At 34.0% G+C, this 9596-nt stretch overlaps 2 protein-coding genes across 2 annotated transcripts; both read right to left on the bottom strand.

Annotated features, from left to right (window-relative positions):
* Positions 1–2592: 2592 nt before the first annotated feature.
* LOC131610883 (MATH domain and coiled-coil domain-containing protein At3g58250-like) lies at positions 2593–4506 on the bottom strand. Its single transcript, XM_058882943.1, has 4 exons — positions 4249–4506; positions 3839–3971; positions 3578–3738; positions 2593–3456 (listed from the first exon to the last, which is right to left on the bottom strand). Exons 2-4 carry the CDS (start codon positions 3958–3960, stop codon positions 2786–2788), a joined length of 954 nt encoding a protein of 317 aa, XP_058738926.1. The 5' UTR covers positions 3961–3971; positions 4249–4506; the 3' UTR covers positions 2593–2785.
* Positions 4507–5471: 965 nt separating this feature from the next.
* Positions 5472–7088, bottom strand: LOC131615172 (protein RESTRICTED TEV MOVEMENT 3-like). Its single transcript, XM_058886662.1, has 4 exons — positions 6710–7088; positions 6479–6611; positions 6193–6353; positions 5472–6094 (listed from the first exon to the last, which is right to left on the bottom strand). The coding sequence occupies exons 1-4, from the start codon at positions 6765–6767 to the stop codon at positions 5472–5474; spliced, it is 975 nt and encodes a 324-aa protein (XP_058742645.1). The 5' UTR covers positions 6768–7088.
* Between the last annotated feature and the right edge of the window lie 2508 nt (positions 7089–9596).

Here is a 9596-nt window from a genome sequence, read left to right as displayed (position 1 = left end):
TGCTCTCAAATGTCTTCATATTTCGAATAAATGAAATAGCACAATTGGTAAGGAGAAAATTTTGCAAGCATATGGTCATGGGTTCAATTCTCACTTGGTGCACTTTGGACTTTTTTTTTTTGTTGCTATTTTTGATCATTTTTGCACTTGGACACAAATATGTTCAGGTTCACAATTTTGGTGACCAAGATGGGTTGTTGAGCTTTTGGATATGGGCTATTTTCTCTTATGGATTTTAACCTAATTCTATAACTCTATAAAAAGGGGTCTTGACAACCATAAAAGAAAACTTTTTTTTTTTTACTTTCACGTACAATTTTCATAAATTCACATTGTAATTTCTATGATCGCTAAGTGTTATTTGGTATAAACGTTGTACCTTTTGATTAATAATTCTAATAAGATAATCATGCATGTTTGAATGAAAGCCACTACTTGGTCATCCTTAAGCTGAGTTGTACCTTTAGGATAGCCATACAACTTGAAATAAAGTGGCCTAATATGATCAAATTTTATCACATAAATGACATTTCTAGTGCTATCCTCATTTATTGCTTCAAGTGTTGTCATCATCAAAACCATGACATTATCCGGGTTAAGCATTTCTTGCTTATTTAAGAGCTTTGATCACTTCCTAATTATACTTGAAAGAACATATTTACACATTTTCCCCATTTTTGATGATGACAACGCATCTCTTAGTGCTGTAGTACATGAAAAAAAATGGATGAATAAAGTATGCTAGTAGTGGTTAAACCCCTCCCTCCCATCCTTATCAACTATAAAATTTTCAATTGTTTTAATAATTTAATTAATATATAATACATATATTATAATGTTATTTTTTTAACTATTACTATTATTAGACTATGTTTTAACATATTTCAATTTTTCAACTTTTTAATTAATAAAATTGTTAATGTAATTTATCATAAATTTTGGGGTCAAGTTAAAAAAAATATTTTGGATATAAATGTAAATATTATTTCTTTACACACTACTAAACTACTTAGTAGTAGGTCACCCACAATCAATCATGCCTATTCAATTTATATAATATTAAATCAATTATGCCCATTCAATTTATATAATATTAAATCAATTATTATTTATGTAATTCCCTATAATAGAGAAATAATTCAAATTCACCATATTATCTTTCACCTGAAAAAACTGTTTTATTCATTCAAGAATACTAGAATTCAAAGTATAAGAAAGCAGAGAATCGATGAAAGAAAGGAAAACATTTAAAACAACAAAGCAAATACAATTAAATGAAACAAAATTTAGTTTGTCTCTTCATCATTCTCACAGGACATAATTAGAGATATGAGAGGGGGATTTTCAGGCTTTGTTTGCGAGTTTGGAGTGGAAGGAAGGGGGAGTTTTGGAAAATAGAAAGAATTGAGTGGAAAAAAAAAAGATTTTGGGTAGGAAAATTTTAGAGGGTTTGATTTTATTCATAACACTAAAAATCTTATAAAATAGAGAACTCAAAAATTTTATTGAATGAGGATTTTAGAGGGCTTACATAAATTTTTCAAATATCTTTTAGGTTGTTATACTATTTTGAAAATTAACAATTTAGTAATAATAATGACTCTTTTATCATTCTAAACAAAATTATTTTTAAAAAAAAAATCAAATATTGTTCTATATTTTTTTAAAAATTTCGTTTTCGGAAGTCTTCTCATCCATTCCCCTCCAAACTCACAAACATAGCCTCAAATTTTTCGGTGAGGTGGTCTTGTTCGAATCCAAATTAGATTAATTATCCTATTCTTGTTTAATAGATTTATCATCTAGTTGTTATTGCATTCTTATTTGTATGCATATTTACACGTATACTCAATTGCATAATTGGATTTGCAAAAAGTTTTCAAACTTCAGCTCTCGTGCGTTTTTTAAACTTTGATTTTTGAAAATCTTTTTTAAGGGAATGTCTGTTCATAATCCCCATCCCTTATTTTGAAGTTGTCCGAAAAAATTAGAGGAGACTTAATTCAAAATATTTAAAAGTGACAAAAAATAATTATTATGAGACTAATATAATGTTGAGGTTGGTAGAAAATATATAACTTGAAGAAGTCTTATATTGGTTAATTTTGTGAAAGAAAATGGAGTTCAAGGTTATATATAAGATTAAAGTTAGTATAAATCTCATATCGTTTAGTTTAGCGAAGGAAAAATAAGTTCAATGTTATATATAGAATTCAAATTCTTCGTTCTAAGATACACCAGCCAAAATCATTTAAATTTTGTATTTGAATTTATTTATTCTCTTATGTTTTTGTATTATAGTATTGTGAAATATAGATAAATACTTACTTTGAAAGATGTGAATGTATTTGAAGTCTGAGTTTACTGATAGTTTTTTTCTCCAGTTTTTGAAAGGGTGCACCATTGTGGACAATAATTTTAATATTCTTACCACCCTTTCCAAATAAGTCAGTAAATATTGTTTTGGATACTAATTTGTTATATCTAGTTATATTTTGTTAGAAATTAATTCATTCACGCGTTCCCACAAACGATTTTTAACTACTTTTTTAAATGGTGTAATTTTTCCCTTTATATAGTCATGTAACCAAGTAAAAACAATGCCTAATAACTCTGATTTTCATTTTCCAATTGTACAGCCTACTAATTTATAATGGCCTGGACTAGAGATACACATTCAGCTTATATTTTCATCAACACACGATGGAAACTATTACCACGAAAGTACAATTTGTAAGTGCAATTCATAAGTAACTCCAAAAAACTCATGTTTAACTATGGTCTATCACTTCCAACTCCCTGAACCCAATTCAGAATCCAAATCTCTTTCTTTGATACCTTCAGCTTTCAACAAATCCCTTTCTATCTCAAGATTTACTTCGGCAGCAGCCAATTTTGCCTTTAGCCTCTCTGTTTCCAGCTCTAGATCAGCAACATTCCCTTTCAGTTTTTCTACCTCCAGAGATTTCTCCACATAACTTCTACTTCTTAAAGCAGATTGAACTTGTGGCTCTAGCCAAGTAATATCAAATTTATATTTGGCAAGGTCGTCCCAAAGAACTTGAAGTTCCTTGCATGATTGTTCATTCAGGTCTTTCACTTTTCTAGTGTTAAGGAAATAAAGAACTTTCCCCATTGCAGCATACCCCGATTCTGCATCAGATTTTTTAGAAGTTTCATTGGAAACTAAATTAGAAACTGATGGAAGAGTTTCCTTATTTGTGATTTCTGACTCTGGAATTTGGACTTCAATGACATCACTTTGACTTCCAAATTTTAGAGATCCACCTAAGTTTACTGGTTTCTCATGTGTTGACTTTGAAACAAAAACTTCAGCACCAATAATACAAGCATCCTTCACAATAAACCCTATTTTAGGATCATGAAGCTCCGCAAGTGTCATGAAAGTAGTATAACCCCAGTCATCCTCACCTGCATTGAATTTATGGCTAGTTTCTGGAAAATTTATATATCAAGAGGCAATTTAGTTTTTGTGTTGAAAAAAGAAAAACGAAAGCATGCCATTACTATTAATATACACAAAACTCAAACAACATTTTGTAAATAAAAAAAATACCTTTTGTGATGGTCATCTTTGTATCCAGTTGATTGAATAGAAGAAACTTGAATTGGACATCTCTGTTCCATCCCTCAGACATATTAGCAGTTTTCATAGCCTCCAAATAAATGGATAAGTAATTGGCTTCATTTCTCCCCTTTGGAAACAGAAGAATCCTCCTATAGAAAAACCATAACACACGAAAACACAATAATGTAAATAGTGTTAAAAAGTAAGTAAATTCTAACATGTGGGAATTCCAAATTCATTCAATTATACCATGGATAGCCGCCTAAGACAAAAGGCTCAGAGTAAACTTTATTGGTTTTCAAGTTAGAGAAGTTTTCAACCTTCCATGTAAATTTCTCATATTTCTCAACACAAGACTGTTCATGCTCCATATCTCAAAACTCTGCCAGAATACAAAAGTAACGTAAGAGAAGAAGCCTATGTTTGGAAAGTTCACAAAAAGCATTTGAGAAACAAAACAGTTGTTAAAATGCATAATTAAAATCAACAAAAATATTTATAGTAAAATCTCATGAAACAAAAACTAGAAAATAGCAACAATACTGGATGATTCAAGAAATGAAGCAAGCATTAACATCAAGCAACACTGTCGAAGCAAACAAAAAAAACGAAACAATGTTACACTGTCGAAGCAAAACGCGAAGAGGAAAAGAGACTACCTTTGGGACGCGGTGGTGCCGGTGGATCGTGGTGGCAGCGTACGGAGAGCGACGGCCGGAGGCTGGAGCGTGGGTGGGAGGCGTCGGTCGGTGAACTGTTGAAACTTATTTTTTAAATAGAAAAGAAAAGCATCAAACAAAAAGATGAATTCAAGGAGTCAAGGACTAAGAATGCAAGACCCTTAAATACAAAGCTTAAATCTAGAAGTGCCTTCTTTGTTAAGCAAAAAATCCGTCACCAATCCACTAGGGGTACGGGTGCCTTCTTTGTCTAAGGGTGAACAGTTGAAACTTGAAAGCGAAAAGTGAAAAGTGAGGAAGAAAAAGTTAAAAGCTGAGTGTGATTTTTTTTTTATATCCTTTACTTTTGCAGTTTACTTTCTTGAGTCTATATCCTTTACTTTTGTAGTTTACTTTCTTGAGTCTATTATTTACCGGCGACAATGTGTTATTTTTAAAAAAAATTGGTCATATGCATAAATAATTTAGAAGTTTGATTATTTGTGTAATTTTTTTAAAAAACTTAGATTTGTTTTATAAATAAAAAAATCCTAAAAAGGAGTCTTGAATTACACATAAATACTTTCAGTCAAACTTAAATAATAAAATATAATTATAGTTTATATCAAATAATTAAGAAACCTGAAAAACAAAAGTATTTTATAATTTATGATAAAATTTATGGGTTGAGTGAGTTGATTGAGTTTGAATTTATCCGAAACCCATAGTTTTTTATTTTCGGAAACTACAGTGACTCACTTAACTCTCGCACCTCTTTTTTTTCAGGTTTGGGTCGGTTTGACAGAATTGATGGTTTATCCAAACATATACACATCTAATTAGTTTAAGAGAAAAGTTATTCTTGCACTCATTTTCAACACCTACACTGTAAAATATACTACATAATACATACAAGTTTTATTTTTTAATAATTTATTTTGCATTGGTTTGTGTGTAAAAAAAATTTGTGTATGACATGGTATACTCAAATACAGTGTAAACTTAGCAAAGCTCTTAATTTAATGTCAAAACTAGCCAAGTGTATAGTAATTTATGTATTGAAAATTCAAAAGGAAATCTATACTATTTGACGCTTTTAGTGCGCAAGTAAAAGAGACTATTGGTGTAGTACAAAATAAGAAATACTATAATCATCGAGAAAACAGGTGGAATAGAAAGTATTAATTCCAAAAACACAGCTCTCACATTATTTAGCTATATATCTATGCTCTCCAACTCTCACATTGCAACTTAGAATCTAAATCAATATCGTTGAAACCTTTTGCTTTCAACAAGTCTTTTTCTACATCCAGATTTATTTCAGCAGCAGCCAACTTTGTCTTTATCCTCTCTGTTTCAAGCTCTAGGGCTAACATAGAATCCTTCAGTTTTTCTACTTGCGTAGCTTTTTCCACCAAACTTTTCATTCCCATGGCAGATTGAAAAGAATGCTCTAACCAAGTAACATCAAATTTAAATTTCTCAATTACATCCCACAAACCGTGAAGTTTCTTACAAGCTTCTTCATTCATATCTTTCACTTTCTTAGTCTTAAGGAAATACAAAACTTTTCCCAACGCATCAGACACCAACTCTTCATCATCTTGTTCAGTAGGTTCTATAGAAACTGGTGAAAGGTTTTCTACATTTTTGCATTCAAATATAAGGGATGCAGTTTGACTTATTCGCTTCTCCTGGCTTGACTTGCAAACACAAATTTTTACACCAACAATACACGTATCATTCACAATAAACCCCTTCACAGGATCATGAAGCTCATCTAAAGGAATGAAAGAAGAGTAGCCCCGGAACTTGTGACTTGCATTGAATTTTCTGATGACAGATCCTAACAAATTTATAAAATTAATAGAAAAAACGCTTACTATATTTTTATAAAAGTTATAGATGAATGGAAAGTATTATAATAATGTACAAATGCGCTACCACGACAGATTGTCATGTCGGTATTGAGCTGATTGAATACTGCAAGTTTAAAATTCACATATCTGTTCCATCCTTCAGACATATTGGCAGTTTCAATAACCTCCAAAAAAATTGATAAGGAGTTCCCTACTAGGTTCCCTTTTGGAAACAGACTAATCCTCCTAAACCAAAACCAAATCAGATTTAAACAAAAAAATTTAAATCACGGTAAAGAACATAATTTCTTCTAATCCAATCCAATACGTAAATTCTAACATTTGGGAATTCATTAATTAAAATATCATACCATGGATAACCACATAAGACAAAAGGCTCAGAGTAAACCTCATCCGTGTTCAAACGAGAAAAGTTTTCAATCTTCCAAGTAAATTTCTCAAACATCTCATCAGCAGATTGTTCATGTTCCATATCTCTAAAATCTGTTAGAACACAAAGAAAGTTGATGGTTTACATGAAAATATTAACAGGCACTATTGTCAAATAAAAATGTAGCATTAATGTAAGGAAACAATGATACCTTGCTCGGCAAATATATAGAGTGAGAGAAACAGTAAAGATTTTGTTTTGAGTAGCATAAAAGCCACAGAAGCCGTAACATTACACTGTTACTCCATTAAATTACTGCTAAGAGCGACTTAATTTCCCGACGAAGGCACAAGTTACAAAACAGGGAGTATGAGTGGGAGATATACTGATACCGTTTTGTTATTGGCGCTTTTATTTTAAATGCATTTCATTTTTTGGTTTTGTTTTTCGGGATCATAAGAAAGTTGGTGAATCTCTTCAATCTAGTAGTACATATTACTATTATTAGAGTATTATTGGAAATGAATCTTTTCCTGTTTGTGCATCTGTTAGACTATGCTAGGTTAACTTTAGATCTAAGAATACATAAAAGGATAATAAGATAAAACAAACTTTTCTTCTTATCAATAAGGAGCAACATACAGCATATATATAGTAGGGTTTGCTGCACTATTTGGGCCATGGGCCAGCAACATACATTTAGTACTATAATAATAATAATAATACTAACTGCACTCCTAAATATTAAATAAAATCCTTTAGCTTGCTTGGTCTTCTTATAATTCTGCTGGGCCTTACTTTCTTCATAACATTACTCACAGGCCCAAAAGGAACCTTGTCCTCAAGGTTCAATGGGATTGGGCCGGGTGGAAGCAAATTGTGTGTTGGCCCGGAATGTGATGAAGGAATCCGAAGAGCATTAGGGTTTGAAATACCAAGCTGCTGCGGTGGAGACATCTTCACGTGACTTGTCATAGGGGTAGGTGGGATAATCTTGGAAAGATATGGGGAAATCTTTGGGAGCGCTTCTGATTGGTCGAGAGGGGATAAGAACGTGTCTGGGGCAGTGTGCACGGTATGGGTAACAGAGTTCACAGCTGTACTTCGTGAAGTGTTATGTGGTTGAGGGGCCCCAGACTTTGGAACGGTCATATTAGGAGAGAGGACTTTACTTTTAGTTACCCCACTCTCATTGCCACAATTCACAAACGAAACATTTCTCTGTCTTGAGCTTTCAAATGTGTCTTTAGTAAACCTCTTCTTCTCTTCTGGAAAAACACCACGGTGGTTTACCGGAACCTCTTGCACGTCATCTTCAACTACTCTGGCCGGCTGCTGTTGGGATAAAGGTATGATAACTGTCTCTCTTGTGTTGGTTGTTGTTGGTTCTGGTGGTTGTTTATTGTATCGGTCACTGCTAATGACTCCTCTCTCTTGTTGCGCTTCTGTGTCAGCCAGGTCGTGAAAATTGGTGGGAAGGAATGTCAGATCCGGTAATGGAACGAAACCGTTGGGCGGAAGTGGTAGCTCACTGTGATATGCTTTCAATAACGACACGTGAACAACTGGATGAATCCGTGAAGAGGAAGGGAGATCAAGCATGTAGTTTACCGTTCCGATGCGTTTGACTATTCGAAAAGGACCGAAAAACCGTTTTGATAATTTCTGAGAACTCCGTTGAGAAACCGTGGACTGACGGTATGGCTGAAGCTTCAAAAGAACAAAGTCTCCTTCCTGAAAGGTAACTTCTTTCCTCTTCCGATTAGCCTGTTTTTCCATGGCGAGTCGACTTCTCTTTAAATGTTGTTTCAGCTCTGTGATAATGTTTTGTTGTTGTTGTAATACGAGGTCCAGAGACTCCTCTGTTGTCGAGTCCTTCACATAGTCTAAAAACTGAGGTGGATCGCGTCCGTACAACGCCTTAAAGGGAGTCATTTGTATTGCTGTGTGGAAGGACGTATTGTACCAGTATTCAGCTAAGTGGAGGAACTTGTGCCATTGTCGAGGGTGATCTCCGCATAAACAACGAAGGTAAGTTTCCAATGAACGATTTACAACCTCTGTCTGTCCGTCTGTTTCTGGGTGATAAGCCGTACTATATTTCAGGTTCGTACCTTGGAGTTTGAAGAACTGTTTCCAAAACTTGCTCAAAAACAACGGATCCCTATCAGACACTATGGATTTCGGAATCCCATGAAGACGGAAGACTTCAACTGTGAAACGAGCTGCTAAGTCTTTTGCGGTGAAGTGCGTTGGGAGTGGAATGAAGTGGACGAACTTAGTCAAACGATCACAAATAACCCAGACTACTGTGTGTCCAAATGAGTTGGGTAAGTGAGTTATAAAATCCATTGTCAATTCTTCCCATACTTTGTTAGGAATTGGTAGAGGTTGAAGTAAGCCTTTCTTTTTCTGTGTTTCATACTTGTTATGTTGGCAACTGGTACATCTTTTGATCATGTTCTTGACATCGAGGTACACTCCTGGCCAGCAAAAAGAAGCTCTTAGACATGCCAAGGTTGGTTTGATGCCCGAATGTCCTGCCTCAGGTGTGGAATGGTGGGCGTGTAAGATACTTTGGCGCAGCTGTGGAATATCAGGTATGAACACCCGATCTTTGTAGTATAGTAAGCCTTGTGTAACCCGATAATCAGAGTTGGTATTCTGTTGCATAGTTTCCTTAACCAGATTCTGACCTACTGTGTCTGTTTGATAAAACTGTCTAAAGGTTCTGAAGAGATCTGGAGTGGGAGATGACAATGCTAGCAAAGCCGGTTTCTGAGGTGCAAACTTTCTACTCAAAGCGTCAGCGACAAGGTTCGATTTACCAGGTTTGTAAAAAATCTCGAAATCAAACCCTTGCAATTTGGCAGTCCATTTTTGCTATTCGGTAGTTTGAATTCTTTGAAGCAACAAATTCCTTAGGCTTTTCTGATCTGTATAAATATGAAATTTTTTACCAAGAAGATACTGACGCCATTTTTTTACAACTTCGGTGATTGCCAACATTTCTCGAACATACACTGATGCAGCTTGCATTCTTGGGCACAACTTTTTACTGAAGAAGGCAAGAGGATGTCCATCTTGCGACAAGACTG

The sequence above is a fragment of the Vicia villosa genome, linkage group LG6, assembly GCF_029867415.1.
Source record: "Vicia villosa cultivar HV-30 ecotype Madison, WI linkage group LG6, Vvil1.0, whole genome shotgun sequence".
In the NCBI taxonomy this organism is placed as follows: Eukaryota; Viridiplantae; Streptophyta; class Magnoliopsida; order Fabales; family Fabaceae; genus Vicia; species Vicia villosa.
The sequence above is the reverse complement of the archived record's forward strand: the minus strand, read 5'-3'. Positions and strand labels throughout refer to the sequence as shown.

What these genes read in the sequence shown, in the direction of transcription:
- LOC131610883 (XM_058882943.1), bottom strand. Translation starts at nt 3,960, where the DNA reads ATGGAGCATGAACAGTCTTGTGTTGAGAAATATGAGAAATTTACATGG. An exon ending in GTCTTAGGCGGCTATCCATG is followed by an intron (nt 3,739 to 3,838) that starts GTATAATTGAAT and finishes GTTTTTCTATAG; the next exon opens with GAGGATTCTTCTGTTTCCAA. An exon ending in AAAGATGACCATCACAAAAG is followed by an intron (nt 3,457 to 3,577) that starts GTATTTTTTTTA and finishes TAAATTTTCCAG; the next exon opens with AAACTAGCCATAAATTCAAT.
- LOC131615172 (XM_058886662.1), bottom strand. Translation starts at nt 6,767, where the DNA reads ATGCTACTCAAAACAAAATCTTTACTGTTTCTCTCACTCTATATATTT. An exon ending in CTATATATTTGCCGAGCAAG is followed by an intron (nt 6,612 to 6,709) that starts GTATCATTGTTT and finishes GTGTTCTAACAG; the next exon opens with ATTTTAGAGATATGGAACAT. An exon ending in GTCTTATGTGGTTATCCATG is followed by an intron (nt 6,354 to 6,478) that starts GTATGATATTTT and finishes GTTTTGGTTTAG; the next exon opens with GAGGATTAGTCTGTTTCCAA.